This window comes from Drosophila takahashii, chromosome 3L (genome assembly GCF_030179915.1).
Source record: "Drosophila takahashii strain IR98-3 E-12201 chromosome 3L, DtakHiC1v2, whole genome shotgun sequence".
NCBI classification, from domain to species: Eukaryota; Metazoa; Arthropoda; class Insecta; order Diptera; family Drosophilidae; genus Drosophila; species Drosophila takahashii.
In genome coordinates, this window is record NC_091680.1 from 6381236 (window position 1) to 6407997 (window position 26762).

At 47.4% G+C, this 26762-nt stretch overlaps 3 protein-coding genes across 4 annotated transcripts; 1 reads left to right on the forward strand and 2 right to left on the reverse strand.

The window, feature by feature from the left end:
* Nucleotides 1–1291, reverse strand: LOC108068893 (uncharacterized oxidoreductase YjmC). The gene has a single exon (XM_017158725.3). It carries the CDS (start codon nucleotides 1237–1239, stop codon nucleotides 82–84), a length of 1158 nt encoding a protein of 385 aa, XP_017014214.2. The 5' UTR covers nucleotides 1240–1291; the 3' UTR covers nucleotides 1–81.
* Nucleotides 1226–23025, reverse strand: Dhc64C (dynein heavy chain, cytoplasmic). Of its 2 annotated transcripts, none has more exons than XM_070214491.1 (14): nucleotides 22664–23025; nucleotides 19328–19902; nucleotides 18213–19047; nucleotides 17243–17846; nucleotides 17077–17182; nucleotides 16147–16302; nucleotides 13429–16083; nucleotides 11743–13143; nucleotides 10178–11330; nucleotides 7667–9775; nucleotides 6076–6274; nucleotides 5561–5678; nucleotides 1784–5379; nucleotides 1226–1727 (listed from the first exon to the last, which is right to left on the reverse strand). In XM_070214491.1, exons 1-14 carry the CDS (start codon nucleotides 22908–22910, stop codon nucleotides 1562–1564), a joined length of 13920 nt encoding a protein of 4639 aa, XP_070070592.1. In that variant the 5' UTR covers nucleotides 22911–23025; the 3' UTR covers nucleotides 1226–1561. The 2 variants fall into 2 exon arrangements, with proteins under 2 accessions (XP_070070592.1, XP_070070593.1); XM_070214492.1 differs by lacking the exon at nucleotides 6076–6274 and adding an exon at nucleotides 7003–7198.
* Nucleotides 23004–26761, forward strand: LeuRS-m (Leucyl-tRNA synthetase, mitochondrial). The gene is made up of 4 exons (XM_017158835.3): nucleotides 23004–23384; nucleotides 23437–25228; nucleotides 25291–25532; nucleotides 25591–26761. The coding sequence occupies exons 1-4, from the start codon at nucleotides 23295–23297 to the stop codon at nucleotides 26074–26076; spliced, it is 2610 nt and encodes an 869-aa protein (XP_017014324.2). The 5' UTR covers nucleotides 23004–23294; the 3' UTR covers nucleotides 26077–26761.
* Nucleotide 26762: the final 1 nt, after the last annotated feature.

Sequence of the window (26762 nt, forward strand, 5' to 3'; positions counted from 1 at the left end):
TACAGTGGGCGCTTTCTGCAAACCCCCCCAACAAAAAATAACAGTTTATTGAAATTTCCCCAACATTTAACGGGTATAAGACTAAAAGCTCTTCCTGGACTGACACCGCTCGAAAGCCAACTCGATGGGCTTTACACAGAGCCTGTCCGCAATGTCCTTGTACTTGGTCAAAAGGCTGTTGGGATAGGGCAATGCCCGCAAATCCTCCACGTAGTTCATGTGCATTCGCTCCAGTTCGCCGGGTAAACGGATGGGTTCCGACTCATCCGCCGGCTGGCTATCCTGAATGCGACCACAAAAGTCATCCAGGCGTTCCATAAAGTTGGGTAAAAAGAATTCGGGATCGAGGGCAATGAAAACTTGACCTAAGTTCGAGGGTTGCTTTTGGTCCAGCGGTATGTGGGTGGCATATTGGGCGCCCGAGAGGACGCCACACAGAAGATCAATCATGGCTGAAAGGCAATATCCTTTGTGACCGCCGGCGGGGAAGAGTAGCGGTGTCCTCAGCGCCAAGCTGGGAAAGCAAGTGGAGAAGCCTCCCTCATTCGCCGCCCAGCCATGCGGAATATACTCATCATTCGCCCAAGCCCATTCAATAGCTCCAATATCCCTTACACTACTTGCCATATCCAACACAAAATGATATTCCTTTCCCTTGACACAAAAGGCCAGACAATTGGAGCCAATGCTGGCCGACTTGGCGTCGGGAGCCATCATCGTGGGAGCCGAATTGGACATCACCATGCCGGCCAATCCCTTGACAGCAGCCCGAAAAGCAAACCAGCCTGCCATTCCGATGTGATGCGATTGCTGGGCCACCACGAATCCAATGCCCGCCGTTTGAGCCTTCTGCACCGCCAGATCCATGCAAAAGTTGCCCACAAGGACGCCCAGAGCGGAGTTGCCGTTCACATGGGCAGTGGCCACTGTTTCGCTGATAATACATGGCTCTGCATCCACCCGGGCATGTCCACGCTGCAGATCACTGAGGTAGTAATCCAGGCGATTCAGTCCGTTGCCAAAGTTCCCTCGATAATCGGCCACAACGAGGAATTCGCTTATACTTCGCACCTTGGAGGCGGAAACTCCCACTCGCAGCAGGCAATCCTGGATGAAACGACGCGCCTCGTCCACCAGGACCAGGGAGGTCTCGCTCCTCTGCTGCGGAAAGGGCACCGCCATGTGGTAGCCACAAAGGCCGCTTCCAAGCCAAAAAGCTGGCCGGAGAAGCGCCAACATTTTTAGGAGCCGGATTTCATCCAATGGAAAGATTTAACTGGGGTTGCTATGAGTAAATATATTTTATGAAGCTTTAAGGGAGTTTTAAAAGACTTTTCAAAATTACTTTAACAATAGATAGGGTTTTTAAAATTAAATGCAGACTTTTAAGGAACATTATAAAAAAAAGGTAACGTTTTAAATCATTTAACTTTTAAAGAAGGATTTTAAATCTCAAAATTATAAAATTTATAAAGTTTTTAACTTTTTCTGAAGCGATATAGATAAAGATATTATCGGGGGTAATATGTAGGTTTATAGTTTAATATCTTGTGCTAATCACTTAGTTCAAAGCCGTGGAAGTCAAAACGGCGACTCCTCGCTCATAGAAGCTGTGCGAATCTTGTCCAGCAGCCACGGCCAAGTCCACGGTGAAGAGCAGCTCCGTACGCGTGGAATTCAAGTAAACCGGCAAAGTCAACTTGCTGATGCGTGGCTCCGAGGAGATCCTATGAGAAATTAAAGAATTAATAAAGATTCAATACTCCAGAAAGCTAAAACCCACTTCATCCACTTGAGAATGGTCACCGGCAGATCCATCATGATGGTGGAGGCCAGCAGCAGCTCGTTGTTCTTGCACTGGGCGCCCTGCAGCTTGAGTCCAGTGACCCCAAAGCAGCAGTCCTTCTGATCGGTCTTCAAGCCAGCATCTGTGATGGTCACATCCAGGGCGAGCTCCTCCAGCGACCAGCTGTTCGCCTGGGCCACGCACTGCCTGGTGGCCGTGATGTAGGCCTCCGGATTGAGCAGACCGCCCAGCCAGACGGGGAAGCCCTGCAGCTCCTTGGCTCCAGCCTGCGACACCAGCTGCGATACCTTCTGCAGCTGCTGCACACGGTTGCTAAAGTCCGTGATCCACTGGATGACGGTGCAGCCAGTAGGAACGGTATAGCGCTTCCAGCCCTTCGGAATGATGCCTCTTACGAGTTCAGAGAGCATCGAACGATGGTGATTGGTCTGCTTCTTCTCACCCTGGCAGATGAGCACCACATCCTGGAGGTCCAGGATCACCGTCTGCAGCAATCGCGAACCACTGGTCACCTCGCGTTCAAAGTAGCGATACAAAGGATCCTTGATGTTCTCCACCGTACGCTTGAGCACCTGCAGAGTCTTCGGCAGCAACTCCAACCAAGCGGTGGCTGAATTGTGCAGCGTCTTCATCCAGGATGGCCGTCCATCTTCGCCTTTGCCCACCGCTGACTGCTCCTGATCCTCCACGCTGTAGGCCAACTCATCGTCGTCTTCAAGCTGCTGCATCTTCAGCAGCTTGCTGACCAAATCGGTTCCACGTGTAGTAAGCAGCACCTTCTCCGCATTGTTGGGCAGTCCCAACCAGGAAGGCGTCTGCCGGTCGGTCAGGTTCTCAATCCACTTCAAGAAGTGATCGCGACGCGTGCCATCGGGCATGGTGATGTGACGCAGTCCACCAGAGGCGCCATCCACATTGGCCACCAGCGCAAAGTCTGCCTCGAAGCTGCGGGCGGTGAAGAGCTTCTTGAGGAACGAAGTCAGCAGACGCTGATCGAAATCGTTGTCGATCTTGCCGCCGTAAATGGACTGCGACAGCAGGGTGACCAGGGCATCCCAGGGAACCTTCTCGGGCGGCAGATTCGTACGTCCCATGGCCGTCGTATCGATCCAGGTGTCCAGTGTATCGCAGGCCACGCGCAGATCCGACTCATTAAACTCGTACTTCTTGGCCCAGCCGAGGGGCACGTAGCGCAGACGCTCCTGAACGATGGCATGGAACCAGGCGAGCAGGAAGTAGAGGCGAGCCCGCTCACTGGGCGTCTTCATCATGCGGGCGGCTGGAACCGTGGAGAAAGTCCTCAGCAGATTGGCGCGAATGCCCGGTGGTGGCTCAAACACAAAAATGCGACCAGCACGCAGTAAATTAACCGGCACCTTGGGATTGATCTCCATGGTGAGGAAGAGTCGGAAGCCGGAGTGCGGCTGCAGCGAGTGCATCTTCTTCTCCAACTGCACTAGCCACTGGGGAGCCAAATGGACGTTCTTCAGGAGAACCCAGCGACCAGTCTTGCAGGCCATATTGATAGCCCTTTCAGCTTGATTGAATCCCTCGGCGGATCCAATGGCAATGCTGGAGATTTGCTTGTTCTGCTCGGCAGCCAAATCATCCACTCTTCCGGAGGCATCGAAACCAGGCACCGAGCAGAGGAGCGCCGGCGTATTGCAGTTCAACTGCTTGTCCACCACTGCCGTGAAGTCCAGCTCCTGCTCGGCATTGGTCATAAAGTCTTCGCCCAGCACAGTGTTGACCACATTGTGGGCGGCGGCAATCACACGATCCGGTCGGAAGGCCTGAATCAAGAGCAACTGATGCACGGAGCTGGCAATCGGACTGAGTGCCTTGGATTCGTCCCACAGCTGGGGGACAACCTGCTCGGGGGAGCTCTGCTGCAGCCAGGCGCCCAGTTCGGGCATGGAACGCACCTTCTCGAGGAGTTTGCGGAAAATGGGAAGCCGCGTGGCCAGTCGATTGACGCTCTCGATCTGCTCGCCTGAAAGTCCCTCCACGTGAGTGGGATTCGCAAGCAGACCCTCGCGACTCCGCAGGAAGAAGTTGAACTCGGCATCGAGATTCGATTCCGAGGTGCCCTTTAGATGAATCTTGCACATGAGCAGTGCGAAAGTCAAACGATCATTGTGGATCATTCCGCGAGCCACACGCTCATAGCAGACCTGGAAAAGATCCCTGGTCACAATGCCCAGACGCTCCGAGTGATCCGTTCGGCCCTCCAGTTTGGGATTGTTGTATAAAACAGTGGAGAATATATCCAAGAACATCTTGAGTGAGTACTGGTAGAGGAAGTGCACCTGGTTCAGGCTGTCCATGGTGAAGTAGATGTTGCTGCAAGCCACCGATAGAGGCAGATATTGCTGCGACACCGTTTCTATTTCAGCTATAACCTTGTCCGTTTCATCCACCTTTTGGTTGATATCATAAGCCTCCTTTTTGAGCGTCTCCAATGTAGTAATCACCGAATCGTCGTCTAGAATCTTGCCCTTGGCATCGTTGAGCGCCTGCAAAAGGCTCTTCTCCAGCTGGCGCAAACGCAGGCGGAACTCTCCTTGAAGCTTCAGCAGATCCGAGCGCTTCTCATCGATATCCGGACGCTCGGCCTTGAGCACCTGGTTGAGGCACTGTGACTGCAACGAGCTACGTGTGACCGTAAAGTTGACGAACGTGACTCTGGAGCAAATGTCTGGCGGGAATTCCACGGTGGGATCGCGTGTGGACAAGAAGATGACGAAGGAGGGCGACAGATCAATGTCCTGGTCGCCGAGGGTGATCAACACACGACCGCCAGTGCGACGTAGCTCCCGGTTAAGCACGGGATTCAAAATAGGATCATAGTTCTCCACATCCTGAACGAGCAGCGGATTGCCGAAACGCAGGGCGGACTCCAGATTCTTGCGGAACGAATCGTCCAAGAACGAGGTCTTTGTGATCTTCTTGCCGGCGTACTCATTCAGCAGAAAAGTGGTCGCTTGACCAGACGGGTCAATGATCAGCGGATAGCGGTTGAAGCGCTTCAACATAATGGCGTTCTCCGTGCACAGATCATCCGTGGGCAGGGCATTGGCCTGCCAGCGCAGTCGCTCGTCGGGATTCGATAGGTATTCGGTGCGAGCGATATCCGCGCGGTACTGAATGCTGGCCGCCTGCAGATGCTGTGACCAGGTGGTGAACAAGTTCAACCGGTAGTGCTGATCAAAGTAGCCACCGTAGGCGATGAAGGCCGCCGAGAGCAGCACATCGCCCACAATGGTGGACATCTGGGACTTGAACGTTTCGCTCGTGGACTCCCAGCGTTCGCGTTCAATGTTCAAACTGGCGAGCAGAGCAATCGAGCGATCCACCTTCGCCTGGACATTCTCCAGATCGGTTTTAATGGCCTGCGCCTGGGAGATCAGCTGGGCGTATTCCTCCTTGTACGCGGCAATACTGCGCTCCAGTTGCTCCACCAAATCCTTGGTCTCCTTGGCACTGGCCAGATTTACGTCGGCCTGCTCCTCCAGGGAGCGCAACTCCTCGCGCAGGGGCTCCACACGCTTCAACATGTCAGCGTACTCGATCTGGGTTTAAAAAAATCGATTAATACATGAAATCCAGTATAATGTTAAAGATGATTATCGATTAAATATCAAAAAAGGGTTTTTTAATATTTTAATTTATAAAAGCAACAAAAATATTTTAATTACGATATACATACGATATCTTTAAAAATGTTTATAAATAATTTTAAATAAATCTCACCTGAGCAATGGCCCATTTAACCATAGGACCACAAGCCATACTGGCGCGATTAACCTTCTCGAAGTTGTAATCCGGATTGCTCAAATACTTGGACTTCATCTTCTCGCGCACATCATCGCTGTTTTAATACAATTCTTACATTAGTTAACAATAAAAGACCGGAGTTTAGTCCGTTATTTGAATGAATTAAGCAAGCAAAGCAGTCGGATTACTATGAAACAGCGATAAATTTGACCAAAACCAAGGAGAAAAATTAACGAAAAGTTAGAGCCAATAACCAAAATTAGTTTGAAATTCAGGTAAAAATCATTAGAAAGTTCAAATATATTTACAAACCATAAGGCAGCTCGCTTGAACAATTCAAACTAGAACTACATACAAAAAAAAGTAACAACGAAATCAACAACTCAAGGGAAAACCAATTTCTACACTCGAAACTAAGGCATAACATCAACAAAATAACATCAACAAGAACAGGAATTAAGGTCGATAAAAGTAATTTGTTTCATGCTTACGTTATGTTCTCGGTACCGAAGTTAGATACAATTGAATTTATGAAATTTTCGCGCATGATCACGGCGCGTATCGATTTCCAATCGGTCGCATTCTCGCCCAGCAGCAGGCAGATCGATTCGAGAGCCAATTTGACCACCGATGGCGGATTAGCCATGGTTCGCACCTCAACGAGCTGTTGCTTGCGGATCGACTTGACCGCTGTGTTGATTGATTGATCGGTATTGGTGGGTTGGTTGGTTAACATGAGGGATCAGAATTAATATACGGGTTGAGCACAACGTTGCACTTAACTATGGTTATAAAATTAGGCTAGCTTTACCATCTAAAGTTAATTACTGAGGACCGTCAGGGTTCCTTGCACCTGGACCTTCATCAGGGTTTACGGCTGATGGTTAAAAATAATTCATACCCTTGCACAGTTATAAAGATCGAGTTTTAAATTCTATAAGAGATTTTTCTTATTATAATTATAAGAATCTTATAGAACATAGTTCTTTTTATATATTAACTATTAAGTTATTCAATCAAATTTTAACATTCCCTGCAAGAGTACAAAGAATTCGGGGAACCGAATAAACCTAAACCTATATTAATCATATTCCACCTACACATTTCTGTCTTTAGTTTCACACACACAGAAGAGACAACTTAATACACGTCATATATCACTTATCAATATATTAAGGATATTATAGGGTAGTATTATAAGGGTTATTATGGTAGTTTGGCCAGTGCATTGCGTATGCTTTGGTGTTTGCTTGTATATATGGTATATAGAGTATATTGTAGTTATGGGTGGTACGAATGGAGATTATATTCAAATGATAGGGATCAAGGGATCCATCGATTTAATAAGTTTTAGACAATAGACTGATTGTGAAGTGCTGATGATGATATCGTGATGCTAGAGAGAAAGAGTTGCGTACGTGATCTTGTCAGTCTCCAAGTTAACGATCGAGGAGATGAAGCTGTCTTTAACGAGGATGCCCCTAATGGCCTTCCAGTCGGTGGCACTCTCGTTGAGCAGCTCGCACACAGACTCCAGGGCCAATTTAACCACGGCCGGCGGATTGGCCATAGACCGAACTTCAGCCAGGTGTTTCTTTTTAATCGAGCTAACGGCTGTCGAATTTTAATAGTGGGTGGTGTTTGGGTGGGGTCAAAATTGAACACAAGTAATTAAATTTAAAGTACAGGATATGAGCAATATATACATTTTATGCACTCAAAATTTTTTTAGAAAATCGCCTATGGATTTGCTTTACTGGCGATTTTTTTCTATATTTCTGGAAAATTTCTTAAATTTAATACGTTTTGATTATTTTGAAGAAAATTTTCTTTACAGTAGAAATTTTTTTTTTTTTTCAAAGAAAAAATCGCCAGTGAGCAAATCCATAGACGATTTTCTACAATTCAGGGCGATTTATTTTTTGAGTGTGGGAATTTTATCCAATAATTTTGTTCACCCAACTCCCTTAATAATTTTCTTGGAAATTTTCATTATCATTAAGTAATTAAAGATATAACTAATTATATTACTAACTAATTGAATTGCCCGCCCTTTTATAAATCCCCGCCCGATGGACTCACCTGCTTGTGCATCAATAACAGCCGGTTCCACCTGAGCCAAATCGGCCATCACGTACTTCCGCTTCTCCTCGATCTTCACCGTTTGATCTGCCAAACGAATCTGGATCTCCTGCGACTGGATCTTCTTCTTCTCGGCCTCCTGCTGATCCTGGAACATCTGCTTGAGCTTGGCATTGGCAGCCTCATTCTTGGCCTGCAGCTCCTGCTTCTTGACAGCCAGCGACTTTTGCATCTCCTCCACTTGCTCAACAGTTTCAGCGATCTTGTTGAGACCGACGTTCAAATGCAGCTGCTGCTCCTCGAGATCGCTGCGCTTCTCATTGTACAGCTTGACGAAATGATGGATAAAGTCGAGGTAGTGACGTGGAGTCACCGCCATGGTGCGACCTCCCCGCTTAGCCAATCGAGCATTGGCCTGGTGAAGAGTCTGGTGGACATAGACACACGAGTTGATCACCGCATCGCGATGACTGGGATTCGCAGGCACCAAATGGCAGACGGATGGGAAGAAGTCGGGAGCATGCCAGTTGGGCTTCTCCAGGTCCACACGCGTGGTGAACTCCTTGCCCACTTGGAACAAAGCCGAATCCGACCAGTCGCCGAACCAATTGAGGACACAACGATTGAAGAGAGCCGGCGAAGTGGCCGCTCGATCCTTAAGTCCATCGGTGGAGGGATTCATGGTGAAGACGACGTGCAGATTACGCATCACCTGCTGCGTGAACCATTTGTACAGTTCGTCGCTAGAATCCAACATGAGACCCTCGCGCTGGGCGCCCTCCTTGCACTGCGTCATCAGCGTGGTGTACTCATCGCCCTCGAATAATCCAGGCACCTCGCCGTTGGCCAGCAAAGTGTTCATGCGCTCTAGGAAGCCAGAGTCCAGAACATTGGATTCATCCAGAATAAAGGCAATCTTCTCGTCTTTGCAACCTGAACGGCGGAGAACGCAACGCAAATCCTCGTCAAAGTCCTCGCTTGTGTACTTGTTGTGCACTTTGATTTGGAAAATGGACAAGCCATTCATCCAGGCCACAAATCTTGAGAGCGTGGTCTTTCCTGCACCCGAAACTCCAATGAGTAGCAGATGACCCTGTGGCTGGCGGAAGATTCTATCGATGCGCAGCACATGGTCGAGCACTTCGTCGAAGAGCACGAGTGGCACGTCCAGCTCCTCCTCGTAGAAGACCTTCAAGCGGGCACGCACATAGTCGCGCAGCTCCTCGCGATTCACCGGCATGTAGTCCTTGCTCAGCCAGTTGCTGTAGAGGATCGGTCGCTGCAGGGCCTCCTCCTGGTTAATGCCAGGGAAGTGCTTTTGGCCCACCAAATCGATGTTCTCATTGGTCCACCTTCGCTCCGAGTCGTCCACCAGTCGATCCTGGAACAGACGCAAGGCTTCATGAGCCCAGAGGCGCACCAATCCTTCAACCGGCAGGGAATCCAACGGGCGGATGGCCTCGCAAATGCCTCGCACCCAGCGGGTCATCTCACGAGGGGAGTACACGTAATGCGGCTGCATGTCCTGGGTGAAGCGATCCTGTGAGGCCAAATAGAACTCCACCATGGCGTTGGTCAAGGGCTCCGCGTAACCCCTTAAAGCAGGCATCAATCTTAACATGGCGCGCGAGAAGGTGCCGTAGATCTGCTTTAGCGACGTCTCTCCCGGGTAATCCACATAGATAATAGGAACATGCCGCAAGAATCGATGGGAGAGCGGCTTGCGACCGGGATCAGTGGGCGGATTACAAGCGCCCACAAACTGAATGCGTTCGAGGGAAACCCAAGCCTGATCGCTGGCCCTATAGAAGCCCTTGTGCTCCACCAGCTGCCGCAGGAAGGAGATCACCCGCTGTGTGCCGTAGCTATCCATGTCGGGCAAATTGATTTCATCGCAGAATAGCACCAGCCACTTGCCAATCTGCACGGGAGAGAGCACCACTCCATTGGGTGTCTTCCTGTACTCGCAGTAGTGATCGAAGGTCTTGAGCAGCAGCTCCGGCGTTGTGGCCGACGAGAAGTTCAGGCCCACCACTTCCATATCGGGAAGAGCTCGGAGGGCCGAGAACAGGGTCATGGTCTTACCAGATCCAGGTGGACCGCAGAGCACTGAAAGAAAGGGTAAATTATGAGTATTTTCAATAGGTAATAGAGCCCTGCGTGTTTAATTCAATTCTATGTGAAATAAATTGAATGTTTTTCTAATTCATTTCGAATTGAATAAATCAATGAATAATTTTTATGAATTTTTTGAATTTGCCACATTTGTTTTGTGCCTTCTTTTGAAAACGAAAAGTGGAACATTTTTAACAAATCAATGCTAACTGCTTAGTAAATAAAATTCAGGCAGATTTAATTAATTTGAGGTTGAATTATTTTGGAATTCATGCCATTCATTCATTCAATTCTATTAAACTCAAAATTCAAATTAATTCATTCAAATAAAACAAAAAATTTAAAATAATTCATTGAATATATATATCTAAAAGTATATCCAAAAAGTAAGCTCACCCAAAGGTTTGTGCTCGGCCAGCCAAGTGTAGAGCAGCGACTCGTGGCGAACGGTGTCCAAAGTGGGCACCACAATGTCCGGCGAGGCCACCTTGTGCGTTTCCACCTCGATAACAGGCACCTTGTTGCTCCAAGGCACCCAGTCACCGCTCATGTTAACCTCGTAATCGATGATGGGAGCACCGGCGGCTCCCGGCAGAGGAACAGTGGTCACACTGCGCACAAAGTCACCCAGATCGATGCGAACCTTTAGCTTGGCATCGCCAGCAAAGGACCAGAGCACCGAGTAAACCAAAGCCTTGGGTATATAGTGCTCCAACTGATCCGCTGAGCAGGGGAAATCCGGATGCTGTGCGTTAAAAGTGAGAACATTTCGAGCAGCCTGGTTCAACATGGAGAAGAGCGAGCTGAGTGCCCGCAAACGGGTAAAGTCCATGATGTGCTCCTGGTCCATGGCGTACTCCAAAGTGCGCACCACGATGCCATCGGCCGAGAAGAAGGGCAGCAGGAGCAAGGCAATATCACGCTGCACCTGCAGCGAGGGAGACACCTCCTCCTCCTTGTCCTTCGCCGGCTTAATGACGCCCACAAAGTCCTCGTCGCCATCCTCCAAGGGAATGCTACGCAATCGCGACAGATAGTTCTCGAATATCATCTCCGTGGAGAGCACATCCTCCGAGAACCACACCATCCCGCAACGCGAAACGGTGGCCAAGGTGGCGAACTTCAGATCCTGAACCTCAAACATTACCCTCACATTCGGAGGCAGTGAAAGACGCTCTCCATTGGGCAAAGTTAGGAGCTTATTATCATCCAGCACCGAGTTCAAATTCTCCACCCACTCGGGATCCACGTCGCCATCGAAGATGATCCATTGGCGCTTGTTGATCTCACCGCGCACATTGTCGATAATCTTGCGAAGAATGTGGGTGAACAAACCATCGGTCCACTCGCGAGTATTCGGGTCGAGGACTCCATAAAGTGCCTCCTTGGAAATGGCCTTGGGATCGATGACATGGGCCACGCCCTCAACGCCCTCGAAGCGTTCCAGAGCCTTGAGAAGAGTCTTCCAGGCGGTGGACTTTCCAGATCCAGATGGACCGACCATCATGAGTCCATGATTCAAATTGGAGATCTGGTACAGTTGCAGCACCTGGGAAATTAAAGGTATTCTAAGTAAAAGTTTGGATGAACCCCTGCCGGTTTAGTTACTTTGTCCACCCAGGTGGAGCCGAGTCCCTGACGATTAGTAAGCATGTTTAAAGCGAATGATCGTTATGATGTGGATTATTAAATCGATTTGGGATTTTTAAAAACCATAAGGGTGGAAAGTAATCAGTTTTTTAAGTACTTATTATAATTATTCTATGAAATTATATTCTTAAATTATTTTTTTAAGTACTTATTATAATTATTCTCTGAAATCATATTTTTTAATTATTTTTTTTAAGTGAAAGCTGATGCAAAAGTGAAATTGCTAAGCGTAGTTAAGAGATTACTTTTCAGCCCCTTCGATTTCTTGAAATTAAATCGATCCACTCTAAATTCATGAGTAGCCCCCTTACCTTCTCCATCCAGGCGGCGCCCTGCTCATCACCCTCGCCGCAAACGAGGTAATCCTCCTGGCACACCTTGCGGATCTCCTCCTTCAGTCCCTTCATCTCCGCCCGCGTGTAGCCCACATTGGGGAAAACGTCGCTGAGCAGCGAGAAGAGCAGTGGAATATCCTCGGCCACCAGTTTGGGCACCATGGTCTCGCACACCGACTGGATGAGGATCTCCTGCTCCGGCAGATTCTCGGCCACCGAAGCCTCGTCGATGTTTTCTTCGCCGCGTGCCCGCATCTGTTCCTTGATCTTCATGATGCGATCGCGCTTCACGTTGCCAGCCGAGATCAGCACGGATTTCAGGGCACGCAGACCAAAGTCGTAGTGACTCTGGTTGGACAGCTGCTCGTCGCACAGCTTGAAGAAGGGCACAATCTTGCAGGCCAGCTTCTCGGCGGAGCGGAATCCCTGCGAGAACAACATCACCTCGGCGATGAGCTGGCGATCTGGCGTGGTCATGGCCAGCGAGCGGAAGAGTTTCTTCAAGTTATCGGGCAGATTGGAGCGACCAGCGTAGCCAGGATTCATGGTGATGAAGATGGCCATGTCGGGTGAGACGCGCACCTGTTTGCCCACCAGTTCCACGGTGATGCTTTCCTTGTTGCTGTCCATCTCGTACTTCAAAGCCTCCTGAATCGTCTGGATCTGCTGCGAGCAGGCGGAGAGCATGCGCTCCTCCAGTCGATTGAACTCGTCGAAGCAGCCCCAGGCGCCCACCTGGCAGAGACCCACAAAGATGCGGCCCATGGCCTGGAAATCGAAGGTTTCATCGCAATTAAAGACGAGCACAAAACGGCCTAATTGGTTGCCCAGAGCCTTGACACTCTCGGTTTTTCCCGTGCCCGCAGGTCCGAAGGGAGAGCCTCCAAGGCGGGATTCCAAAGCCTGAGTCATAGTCAAATAGCAACGATCTGTTAGCGGAGTCTGCACCAATCGATCCTGCACTCCCAGATACTCAAATCCGTAGAAGAATCTTGCGTTTGCCATGTGAATGGTCAGTTGCTTCAGCACCTCCGTCTGCCGAGGATCAAAGTAGAAGCGCATCTCGCACAGCCACTGGAAAGATTTGGGTGAGGTGACTCCATTGTTGAGGAGACGACGGGTCACGGTTCTCTTGTGCACAAACTCGTTGATGAGGTGTTCTAGTTTGCGACGACGCAGAGGCGGCTGCTCTTGCAGAACCGAATCAGCTAGAACGTTTAGGGTGCTCTCTACGTTTCCAAGGACAAGCTGCATCGGCTTGGCGTTGTTGTTCTCAGAGGCCTGCTGAAGGGCGGTCTCCACATCCTCGGACCAGAGGATCTGGGCGGCGAGAACCACAATCTGCGCCTGGTACTTGTCGCACCATTCCATGTAGGCCTGTTTATAAAAAGCAGAGGATTAATTACTATTAAACACTTTATAGATAAAAAAAAATAATTAATTAAAAACAAAAAGTTATCCATTAAATGTTTAATAGTTCTGTAATTTAATGATTTTGATAATTTTTAGCGTTTAAGTATTAAATCTAAATGTAATAAGCAATTTTTCGTCAAAATGACTTACATAAAAAAAAAATAAAATAAAATAATTCAAATAAATAAAATAAATCAAATATATAAAATAAATCAAATAAATAAAATAAAGGAAAAACTGTAATCTCACCTGAGGATCGATTTTTCCATCGCGGAACTGCTTGATATCCTGCACAGCCTGAGCCAACAGCGAGGCCAAGGTGAAACGCATCTGTTTCTCCACCAGCGACAGCCACTCGTTGATCTTCGGGTGCTCCACAGTGGACACTGGGTTGATGAAGTGAACCTCTTCGCCCTCGCGAGATGAAATACCCAGAATCACGTTGTTCTCCTCGTTCAGAAGGATGGCAGCTACGCCGGCGAACATTTTCTTGAAGTGCTTCTGCAGACGGGCAATGTTCTTGCTGTTGCCAATGATCTCGAGGAGATCTTCATCGCCCACAAAGTAGAAGCGGGGGAAAGAGGTTCGCTCTCGCTCCAGATATTCGCCCAGAGCCTTTTGGATCTTGCCCAGTAAATCAGCGAGACGTTCCAGGGATCTCTGCACAGCGGGGATGTTCAGGACATCCATTACCTTCGGGGACTTGGTCACCTTCTTCATCAGGCCAAGGAACTCGGAGCTGATGCTCTGGAAACGAGAGGTTTCCACGGGCAGGAGAGTCTTGATATCAGCGCTTCCCGAGAAGATGCCCTCCAAATAAACCCAACGCCTCTGCACATCGATCCACACATCGAACAGCGCGTTGATGCGGTTCAGCTTCTCCTCCCAAGTCAAAGCCTCCTCCTCGAAGACCTTGTAGTACGGCGACAGCTTCATGGCGGCCACCGAGTTGATGTGCTCCTTCACCTTGTTGAACAGATCGTCCCACCCGCGAATGATGCGACACTTGTTCTGGTAGTTGATCAAGTCCAGTTCGTAGTTCTGCCAGGACTCGCGCACCTGCTTGAGGAACTCCTCCAGTGCCATCTCGCCCTGGGCCACCAGGATGATGTCCTTGACGACGCCCTCGTTCTTCTGCAGATTCACATCCCACACTTGGCCGAGCGACAGATCAGAGATGACCCAATTGACGCGCAGTTGCTTGGTCAACTGCTTCCAGTGACGCTCCTTCAGAGCATCCGATTTCAGCTCCACAATCAGCATATTCACCTTGATGTAGCTCTGGATCAGCTTCTTTACGTACTCATACGATTCATACATGCGGAGCCGAGCGGGGAGCTCCTTCAGCTGCGCCATCATGGCCTCCAGTTGCTGGCGCAACTTGCGTGGCTGCACCGAAAGCCAGGGCTTCTCGCGCGTCTCGTCGATTTGGGTCCACACCTTGGACAACTCGCTCCAGACGCCGCGCAGATCCTGCAGCTCCTCGAGGGCCACATTCATGCGCTCGGCGCTGTTATTGGGCACCGCCGATTCCTGCAATTCCAGTGCCTCCTTGGCCTTGACCACATTATCCCGCTCCTCCTTCAAACGCGAGTACTTGCTCTCGAAGATCTGCAGCTGCTGGAGGGCATCATCCGGCCGGATTTTGCCGCCCGTGGGCTTGGTCTTCTCCCAATCGTTCAGGAAGTCCACAGTGCGCGTCTCCACAGCCTTGTCCTCCGCCACGATCTTGGCCTGCAGACTGGCCACCTGGGTTTGGATGGCCGTATCCTTGCGCTTGATAATCTCATTGAAGGCCGACCACTCACCCTCGATGTTGTCGACGTGCAGCCAGTTGTTTGGGAACTGGAAGCGTTGGCGCTCCAAAATGCGCTGCGCCTCCCTGAACACCTCCACCTGCTTGTCCCAGGCAATCATGTCCTTTTTGAGCGACTGCACGTAGGTGATGAAGCTCACAGCATCCGAAGTGCTGGCCGCCTCGATGCTCTGCATCTCTAAATCAGTACGCGACTTGGACACCTTGCCGTGGAAGCTGGTCATCTCGGTGCCTAATAGGGTGCCAAACTTGCCGAGGGCTTCCTTGTGCCAGGAATCGTACTTCAAAGTGACCTTGGCTTGCACTTTGGCGTAGTCTATGATGATGGGTCCGTATGCCCTGCGAGTATCGGAGGTATCGAAGGTCGTGCGCGATTGCTTGATGTCATTCAGGCACTTGATCCACAAGTTCACATCCTCGCCCAGCCGTCCGTAAAGCATATCAGCCTGGAGATCCCACAAACTCTGGTAGCGCAGCCACTCATCGACGTAGTTGCGCACCTCGCCCACCTTGTGCTCGATGGCCCCGTAGGCGCTTTCGAGGATCTTTCCCTCGGGCAGCTTGGTCAGCAAATTGCGGTACGTCTGCGAGACGGGCTTCTCCAGGCCCACCTGGTAGCGGGTGCTCTGCAGACGCACCTGCGAGGTGACGATGGCCTGCCAGGCGAAGAATTGCTGCATTATCTGGAAGCGTGCCTCCTCAATCGAGGGATACAGATACATCTGCTGATTAGTGATGCGAATCTCGTGCACAGCATTCTGGATCTGCGGCTCTCCGCCCAACTTATGCGTGGGCTGGGCCGGGGCATCGGTGTCCATGGAGGTGTCCACCTCCTTCTTGTTGCCCGTCAGAGCCTCCGTCCAAGCTTGAATGCCCGCCTGCAACCGGTGGGCCAACTTCTTCTCCACCTCCTCGTCCAGTCGGGTGACCCAGACACTCAGGTTGGAGTACTGCCGCAGCGAGAGATCATCAACGGCATGCTGAATCTTGGAGAGAATCTCCACAAAGGTGGCGGCACTATAAGGACAGGTCTCCAGCGACCGCACGTCCACATCCAGCTGCTCCTCTACCACCAGCAAGTCGTCGACCTGATGGGATTATTTAATTTATTTATTAGAATTTAATTAAGTGATTCTATTATTATACTTTACCTTCTCCTGGAACTGGGTCACACACTCCGACAGGCGAAGAACGTAAGGATCCAGCTTGTAGGACTCCCAAATGAGTCCAATTCCCTCGGAGACCAGATTGAGAACATCCTTTCGCAGTCCAGCCACCAGTGGAACAATACTAGCACGATCTTCAATCTGTTTTGGATACCATTTTTAATTAGTTTTAGATTACAAAAGGATGATAACTGGGATATATTCTTTTATAGGCATGCGGGAGTTGAACAAACTAAACTAGAAAATTAAATAGTGGTTGCATTTACGGTTCAAGGAATAAACAAACTTTTCTTAAGGGGACAAACGACACTACCTTGAATACAGAATTTTGTGCTAGACTCCTATTATTAAGCTGCATGAAAGAAAGGTTGTTGGTTGTTCGGTTGGTTTAGTTGAAGAGCGAATCTCGTGGGTAAAACTAGGGTGATCATGGGTAATGGGTGTGTAGAGTGTTTAAAGTGGTTAGCAAAATTCAAGCTGCACGCTGGGAACAAAGCAATGCAAGAGAATAGAGCAATGGTGGCATCTTGTGAGGAGTTGTGGAGTGACAAGTGTGATTTTGTTAAGTGTAAGAGCTGGGCAAAGGTGTTTAAAGAGATGTAAGGCCGATATCAGACGAAATATTAGGGATTACATTGAATCGAAGGTTTATTTATATTTATTATTTCATTAAAACGAAAAACAATAAAATAAAGAAAATAAAACTAAAAATGTATATAGTATATAAGAATTAAATGTTAATAGTTCTCTAACAAATAATTTTGAAAATTGTTAGCTTTTAAGTATTATATAACAATGTAATAAGAAATTTTTTGTCAAAGTGACTATATAAAATTAATAATTAAAATTAAATATAATCCATTATGTAATCTCTTTTAATTCGTCTGATTATAGCCCTCAAAAAACGCATCTTACCTTCTCCAAAGTGCGTTCATATGTGCGAACACTCTCAATCAAAGAAATAGCATAGGGATAAATCTGGTTGGCCTGATGCGCCTTGTTCACAATGGTCAGTGGAACTCTGTAAGAAATATATTCTACATTAAAAACTAAATATAAACAAAGTACCTAAAACGCCTACCTGAATCCCAGATTCTTGATGTTGCGCACCTCCTTGGCCAGCGTGATGATCTCCGGCAAAAAGTTGACCCTCAGGCGCAGCACATTTCCGCGTCCAATGCGAGAACGCGTGGACTCAATAGTAAAGATGCGGCCAGTGCTGCCGAAATTGCGCTCCTGCACCTTGCGGGCCCACTCATGGAAGACATCCGAGATGGATAGCTTGGCCCGGAAGCTATCGCCGTCGGCCTTCAGCTTCTGGCCCTCGATATGCGTCTCCCAGCCCTTGCCGAGCACATCCTCGACGCGCTTCAAGTACATCGTCAGCTGGTTGTCGATCTGGCGGGCCCAAATGATGGAGCCAGCCACTGGGGGCAAATCTCGCACCGAGGAGAGACGGCAGCTCTTGCTCTGCGGATACTGCACCTTGAACTTCTCGTGCAGCGCCTCGATGTCGTCCTTGACGCGCTGAATCAGCTGCGTTTGGTACTCCCGAATGGCGCCACGGATGTGGGGACGCACGAAGAGCGCATTGAAGCGTGAGAAAATGCGGAACATCTCGTTGGCGTTCTTTGCGGTGCCCAGCTGGTCACGTAGATGGGCCGTGATGCGGGTTTCCACGCGATCTGTGGGTAGAAAAATAATATTAGTATTTTCTAAATAAATTCTTAATAAATTAAGAAACTAAAAAACAATTTCTTGTAATATTTTTTAACTTTTCGAAATGATTAAAAGAATAAGTGCAATAGGCCTCATGATTATAGTCTTTTAATTGACCGCATTAAGTATTTTCTAAGCATTAGAAAATAAGATGCAATTTTCTAAAGGCGCTTCAATTTGCAATTGATTATTTCTATTAACACACTGACTCGAATAATGTATAAATAAGCCATTAACTCTTATTTGGGGTTCGATTCATAAATCCCATAAATCTCAAAGCAAATAAAATAATAATTGAGTCATAAATCAAATATTTTAAACAACTTAATTACCAATCTTCTCCTCGTATCGCTTCACAGCAGCCTCCCAGGCCTCGGAACCCTCCTTCGTGATATCCAGACAGTCCACCTCCTTGACGTTCTCGTAGGCCAGGTTCACCTCCTCGATGGCATTGGCATCGGCAGCGTCCAAGCTGTAGGGCTGCTTGGTTTCCACGGCATTCCCGTCATCGCTGACAGCAGGCTTGGTGGGTCGCAGGACGCGCAGGATGACGGTGCGCAGCTGCTCGTGCTGCCGCCTAAACTTGCGCATGTGCTCCATGCGCGTTTGCAGCTTCTTGTGCGCCGGCGAAACACGCCACACCATCTTCAAATGCTCATCGCGCTTTTTCTTCACAATATCGCGCAGCAAGCCCTGCAACTTGTCGTACTCGTCATCCCAGCAGCTGAAAATCTCGAAGCACTGGTTCATGACGCGCTCGAATTCGTCAAAGGGAATGTGCATCAGACGCCGGGTGCCCAGCACCTTGAGCAGCTGCTGCGACAAATCCCGCGAGATGGCCTCGATGAGCTTGAGGCACCGCTGGATGGGGTACTTGGTATTCCGCACCTTGCGCAGATGCGAGAAGATCTGCTGGACGGCAGGTCTAATCTTCTCCAGCTCGGTGGCGGATAGTAAGTCATTGATGGGGAAATCCTTCATCAAAGGATTGTAGTCGGCTACCGTGGCGAGAGCTTGTTTCAGCCCGGTATCCGTATCGAAAGAAACGGTGGCATGGAAACGCTTGCCATGCTTCAGAATGTCCAAAGTGAGGGCCACCTCTGGCGACTCGCGCTTCTCCTGGATGCGATAGAGGGCGCGCTCCAGATTCAGCCAGAAGGAGATTTCCTGAGGAGAGCAAAGGAATTAATATGTGTAAGGTTGATGGTGGGTAATTAATAGACATCGAATTTTTTCACCTAAAATTTTTTTTTAAATTAAATTTAAAACCACATTTGATTGGTTAACATTTTTTTACAAAAACCTTAATTAAGTTTGGCCTAAATCTATTTATAACTTAATAAGTAAAATTTGTAACCAATCAAATGTGGCTTAAAATTGTATTTAAAAAAAAAACGATTTCGTCTAAAATCCGATGTCTAGTTATTAATATTTAATTCTTTCTTACCTGCAGTGCAGTTCCTGAACCCGGATCTCGGTTAAGCTTGGTCACCTTCTTGATCTCGGTGATCCAGCGGTTGACACCGGTCTGCAGCTGATTCAAAAACGAGGAATCCTCCACCTTGTCGCCAAAGTCAGCCACCTTGGCCTTCCTGTTCTCATCCGAACACTTCCTGATCACAGTGTTGACCATCTGGTGGGCAGTCAACGTGATCTCAGGGATATCGATGTTCTGCTGCAGGTGCAGCAATCCCATCTCCAGCTCCGCCAGCTTCTTCTCCACGGAGGGAGCCATCTTGTCGCCATCGCGATCAGCGCGTCCCGACTCCTTGACATACGACTTGAAGTAGGGAGCCAGGGACTTGCTGATGAACGCATGCAGCGTCTCGTAGGGAGATCCGTCCGAGAAGTTGATCAGTCGCAGCTGCGAGTGGATCGACTTGTCCGCCTCCACAACGACGCCACGCTTGATGCAGGCCAGCGAGGCCATGCGGCTGTTGGTGAAGTGGACATCGTTGCTGATCTGGTAGGTCACCTGCTCCTTCTCCTCCTCGCCCTCCGCTGGCTGCTCGCTGTCGTCCTCTGAAATGGGCAGTAAGTGTGAGTAAAAACTATGGAAATAATTGCTTAACTTGTAAAACCACTTAAATTTATTCATTTTTCAATCATACATACATATAAGGGTGATTCCTTTTATTATTAGATATCAGGGAACGAAAATAACTGTTATTGTAAATTTTTCATACAAAAAAATCACGCACTTAGAAGGGTCCTAAAAATTTTTTAAATACACCGCAATTTTTATTAGCCATTGTAGTTTACAAATCCGTAATGATTTTTATTTTTTGATTTTTATAATAAAACTCAAAAAATAACTGTTATTTTTTGATTTTTATGAATAACAGTTATTCCCTTGACATTTTTGAAAAAATGAAATAATTAAAAAAAACATAATACCCGTGCTTTTTATAACTTACTAAAAATTTGTTAAAAAAGGCAACCGCGCATATTTTTTACCTATATTTTTTTAAAATTTGGTTTACCCACAAAATCGCCATAAATCAAGTTTGAGTTTTATTTTGATCACGACGAATAACTGTTATTTGTCAACTTTTATTATAAAACTCAAAAAATAACAGTTATTCTTTGAGTTTTACTTTACAAATCAGAAAATAACTGTTAAAGTGTGATTTTTAAAATAAAACTTATAACAGTTACGTTCCCTGTTAGATATATTAGACCTTATGTAAAAGGTTTAAACAAAAAAAAGAAAATGTATAACTCAAAATTATTTAACCTAAAAAATAAATAAAAATATTGCAAAATTTTAATTTTTGCCTAGCTTTAAGATAATGGTTTCTATGCAAAATGTAGTTAAAAAGTTAGGAAAATATATTCAAATTTTATTTTAAATTTGCATTTTAAATTACAATACAAACAAGAGAGAACGCTATAGTCGGGTGCCCCGACTATCAGATACCCGTTACTCAGCTAAAGGGAGTGCGAAAGAGATGGAGAAAAACTTTGATCCGCCGTAACTTTTTAACGAATGGTCCGATTTAAAAAATTTCTTCTACATTTCGATAGGTATTGATAAACACAATAAAACTGCATTTTTACTTTTCCAAAATATTGAAATTTTTAAAATCGTATATATGCGATTGTGGGCGTTAGAGGGGGCGTGGCACCCTTTTGAAACAAACTTGCGCTGCGTAGGAACTCCTAGAATCTGCATGCAAAATGTCAATCTTCTAGCTTTTATAGTTTCCGAGATCTCAGCGTTCATACGGACAGACGGACAGACAGACAGACAGACAGACAGACAGACAGACAGACAGACGGACAGACGGACATGGCTAGATCGACTCGGCTAGTGATCCTGATCAAGAATATATATACTTTATGGGGTCGGAAACGCTTCCTTCTACCTGTTACATACTTTTGCACGAATACAATATACCCTTTTACTCTACGAGTAACGGGTATAAATATTATAATGTCCTATACATATTCCTAGTTGGTCCCCAATAATTTCCAAATGAACATTAAAAATATTATAATCTTCTATACATAATCCCAATACTTCCTAATGGGACCTCCAATACTCACTACATAGTAACTCACATTTACCTCCCCTCACCCACTTTCAGTTGCGCCCCATTTGTCATTGGACTCAATGGCACGGCATTGGCATAATTTCATTATCAAGGCGACGACCTCCGGAAATTCAGCGGCCAAGGGAAAAACCTTCGAAATTCGTGCGCTCAAGGCTGGACCTTGGCGATGTCATTGCTCCCACGCAGTTGGCCCCGGTGCCAATGCCAATCTGCCGGGTGGCATTGCCTGCGGCCAATGTCAATGTCGGCCCCAAAGTCACCGAATCGGAATCGAAATCAGGGGAAGGTGTGTGCGCAGCCTCCAAGGTCGTTTCCGTAAACAAAACTTGTTGATTTAATAGGCGACAGCTGTTACTCACCGGCGAAATCGCATTGTTTGTAAACAAACGAAGCCGGCAAGCCGAAAACAGCTGTTTGGATTTATCGCTGCAGGCGAAATTATCGACCTATCGTTATTGGAGAGTGAGTCAGATGGGCTGACGTCATGCGCAGAAACTTGTTTTCATACCCTTTAATTAAGTATGCTCAGTTTTCAATGCCGTTCGTTATTACTACTTCGGGGAAGTTATTTTGCATGCTGAACTCAATTCAAATTTTGAGAGAATTAATTTTATACATTCTTAAATGTATAAAATTCATAAAAACTTCCTTACATTACATTTAAATAAAATTTAAAATATTTTTTCAGCTATTCATTATTTTATTTAAGTGTTGGTAAATTTGATTTTTTAAAAATTTGTATGCTGTTTTTAATCTTTTTTATAGCGTTCTCTCTTGTTCTACATAAGTTACTTATTATCATTTACAAAACTACACAATATGTAACTTTGAAATGTTTTTTTCGATTGATTAAGTTCTTTAAAAATGTTTTTTATATACTAGTTTAGTTTAATAGCTCATTTAAATAAACATATTTCATGAATATTTTCTGCGACAAATTACTAGGGTGTTCAAACGTCGACTACCAAACAAAATAACCTATTCCAATTGGAATTCAAACCAGATCATCTGCCGAATTGATTTTTAACAAACTGGTTGCGTATACGCCCAACAAAACTAGAAATGACTCATTAAAACCATAGTAATCTAACTTTTTAACTTCCCTAATCAAAAAAGAATACTTCAAAAGCTTGCCAACCATTTTATCTCTGCCGAAAAGACGCCATTTTGTGCCATTTTTTCACCCAAGTTTTCTCTTGCCAACCTGGCGAAAATTATGATTTTACCTTTGATGCAATTACGTTGGACGTAGAGCGCCTGCACCTGGGGATCGGAGAGGAACTTCCGGATCGTATCCTGGTTGATGGGATCGTCCAGAGCGTTGTTCAGCGATGCTGGGACCTCCGAATCCTCCTCCGGCAGCAAAATGGTCACCGCCTTGCGAAGATAGTTGGCGAATGCATCGTAATTCGCAATGGACAGGTTCACGACCGGATCCACCGACGTATCGGGGTTCTCCAGGGAGTCGCCCATGTCCCGCAAAGGTTTTCGGTTCAGAAATACTCCTCAAAATGTGTGCAATTGGATTTTTCACAATGCCTCGCCCTGTGAAAAATTACGTGTGGTTTTTTTTCGCGAAATGCAGTTTTGGCCTTGCCACCTAGGCGAAAATCCACTGCAAAAAGGAGGGAGTTGCCGTAGTCTAGCGGGAATTGAGAATGCAACCCTGGGCGAAGCGTTGCCAGTATGTCGGAAAGGCTTCCCGCCAAAAATTCTTGGTGCAAAGTATAGCCTTCTGATCGATGTGGCAGCACTGTCCGAAAAAACAGCTGTTCGACTGTAGAGTGCAGTGGGTTCTTACGATTTTGTTATTTAATAATTGTGAAATGTGCAATTTAATCAATTAAAACCGGGAAAATGCAAGCGTTGAGAAGTAGGCGGCCTTGGAGAGGGGCGTACTGGAGTAGTTGGAGGCGACTGCTCACCCAAAGCTGCACGGGAAGTGAGGTGGGTACAGAAATATCCTCTAGAATCCCTTAAAACCATTGAAATCTTTCAGAATCCCGAGCTAACCAATGATGTCAAGCACCGGATTGAATCCCACTGGCGGGAGCAACTCAGTGGAGGTCAGTTCAACCCCAAGGAGCCGGTGGACAAGTACTACGTGCTCTCCATGTTCCCCTATCCCTCGGGCAACCTGCACATGGGCCATGTGCGCGTCTACACCATTGCGGATGCAGTGGCTCGATTCCAGCGGATGTGCGGCAAGAATGTCTTCCAACCGATGGGCTGGGATTCATTTGGTCTGCCCGCCGAGAATGCCGCCAATCAGCGGGGCGTGGAGCCCGCCTCCTGGACGGAACAGAACATTGCCCAGATGAAGGAACAGCTGAAGCGACTGGGATGCTCTTTTGATTGGAACCACGAGCTGTCCACCTGCAGTCCGCAGTACTACCGATGGACGCAGCACCTCTTCCTCCAACTGCATCGTCATGGATTGGCCTACCAAAATGAAGCCTTGGTTAACTGGGATCCGGTGGACAAAACGGTGCTCGCGGATGAGCAGGTGGACTCGCAGGGCTGCTCCTGGCGTTCAGGTGCCAAGGTGGAGAAGAAACTGCTCCGCCAGTGGTTCATCCGGACGAGTGCGTATGCCAAACAGCTGCTGGACGGCCTGGAGGATCCCACGCTGCGGGATTGGAGGGATATCATCAACCTGCAGCGCCACTGGATAGGAGAATGCAATGGCTACGCTTTTAATCTGCTTACATCCGCATCTGGTTTGCTGCGGGTGTGGACTGCTCATCCGGAGCACTTGAAGGATCCACATGCCTTTCTCGTCCTTCGCAACAGTCATCATTTATCGAAGCTGGAGGATTCCAGGAGTCTCAGTGCCGAGAATCCTTTTTCAGGAACCACAATGCCCGTGCTTTTTGGCGACGAAGTGACTTTCCCCCCGAAATGCGATGTTTACCTGGCGGCGCCGAGTTTCCGCAGCGAAGACAAGGAGCTGTGGGACTCCTACGGCCTGGCTTTCACCTCAACCGGCAAGGAGGAGGTCGCCTTAAGTCCAGCCAACTGGGAACTGTTACGGAAAGAGGTGCTCCAGGCAGCCACGCGCCTCAATGTGGGCGGCTATCGGGTTTCCTCGAAGCTGCAGGATTGGTTGATCTCACGCCAGCGCTACTGGGGCACTCCCATACCCATTGTTCACTGTTCCAAGTGCGGAGCAGTGCCAGTGCCGGAGGAGCAGCTGCCAGTGTCGCTGCCGCCGAAGAATTCGCCCAAGGAAGCCTTCCTCTGCGAGTGCCCCAAATGCGGGGAAAAAGACGCTCGTAGAGAGACGGATACAATGGACACATTTGTGGACAGCTCCTGGTACTATTTGCGCTACCTGGATGCCCAGAACTCCGAGCGCATCTTTGATCCCGCGCTGGCCAAGAACTTTATGCCCGTGGATTTGTATATTGGAGGCAAGGAGCACGCTGTCCTGCATCTCTACTACGCCCGCTTCATGAACCACTTCCTGCACAGCTGCGGTCTCTCGCCCACCAGCGAACCCTTCTCCCGCCTGCTCGTCCAGGGAATGGTCATGGGTCGCTCCTTTCGGGTGAAGGGCAGCGGTCGCTATGTGCCTGAAAAGGAGGTAGAGATTGTGAACGCCAAAAAGAACCAGGCGGTGCTGAAGGAAACCAAAGAACCGGTGGTCATGACCTGGGAAAAGATGTCCAAGTCGAAGTTAAATGGCGTGGAACCGAGTGATATGTTCAATGAGTACGGAACGGACACAACGAGACTGATCATCCTGGCCGATGTGGCGCCCACTTCGCATCGCAATTGGTCCAGTGCAAGTGGGTATTATCTTATAAGTAATATTAAATTAATCTTAATTAATATTAATTATATTTTATAGCATTTCCCGGCATCCTCAACTGGCAGAAGCGTCTTTGGTTGACCCTGCAGGATTTCCAGGAGGCTCGCGAAGATCAAACTCCTTCGGAAATTGTCCCCACCAGCGAAGAGTTCCTGGCTGAGGATGCCAAGCTGTTTGATGCCCGAAACTTTTATGTAAAAGGAGCCACCTTCAACTACCGCCATGCCCATCAACTTAGTGTGGCTATCTCTAAAATGCAGGGCTTAACGAATTCCCTGAGGGTTAGTTATTATACCAAATCCCTTTACGAAACTTTAGTAACTTTTATTAACCTTTCAGCGCACACCAAAGCATGTTTTGCGACATGGCAAGCAATTTGAACGGGCTCTGGCCGCCCAGATCATCATGCTGGCACCCATGGCTCCTCACTTTGCCTCCGAGTTGTGGTCCAAATTCGTGGCCATTCCCGGCAGACTGAATCCCGCCAGCCAGGAGCTGCAGTGGAGCGAAGATGTGTTGGCCCAGCGATGGCCAGACATCGATGCCGCGTACAATCTGGATCTTAGCATCAAAGTAAATGGATTCGAGAACTGCGTGATCAAAGTGCAGCGCACGCACTTGGATAAGGTGACGCACAGCGATGCCTTGGACATTGCCTTCAACACGGAATCGGTGACTTCATACTTAATTGACAAGAAAATACGGACCACTAACTTTGTGCTCTATCCGGGCATCGAGGCCATCCTAAATATCTATGTGGACAAGGCACAAAAGGCTCAGAAACCGGCGACCAGCGATGATGCGGAGGCTCAGCCTCGGGCGTAGAATATTTACTTAAGATTGGGTTGACTTTGAAGGAGAGATTACGAAGGAGAAATGCATTTCCTGCAGGGTTCGAAAAATAACACACACTGTAAAAAACTTGAGTTATTAACATGTTAAATGTCAAAGTGTCAAGTTCAAAAAAAGTTATTGACTTGTAGAAACATAAATAACACACACATTTCATTTATGTTAGTTACACGACGTGTTATTAACACGACGAGTTTTTTACACAGAGTGTTTTTAACACAATGAGTTTTTGACATTAAAGTGTCAGAATTGTAAGTTGAATTGAAAAAAGCACGATTTTCTGGAGCATAAGAATTCATGTATGGATTTTCATTTCGACACGTGAAATGTAGTTTTCATTTGTGTTAATAACACATTGTGTAAAAAACACAAGTGAGCTGCGTGTGCTAGCAATTATTTTTCACATTTTAACACTTTTGTATTTGACACACATGTCAACAATTTTGCTCACATTGTAAAATACTACTTTTCATGTTTTTAACATGTGTGTCAAATTCCGAACCCTGATTTCCTGTGACACCATTTGAATCATGTTTAATGTTAAATATTTATAAAAATTGGACTAGTTGTAAGCAGCTGCTTTACAGGATTGTTAAATGCCTAGGATCATAGTAGGAATATAATGGTGCCTCTATCTAAAAGCCAGTTTGACTAATAAG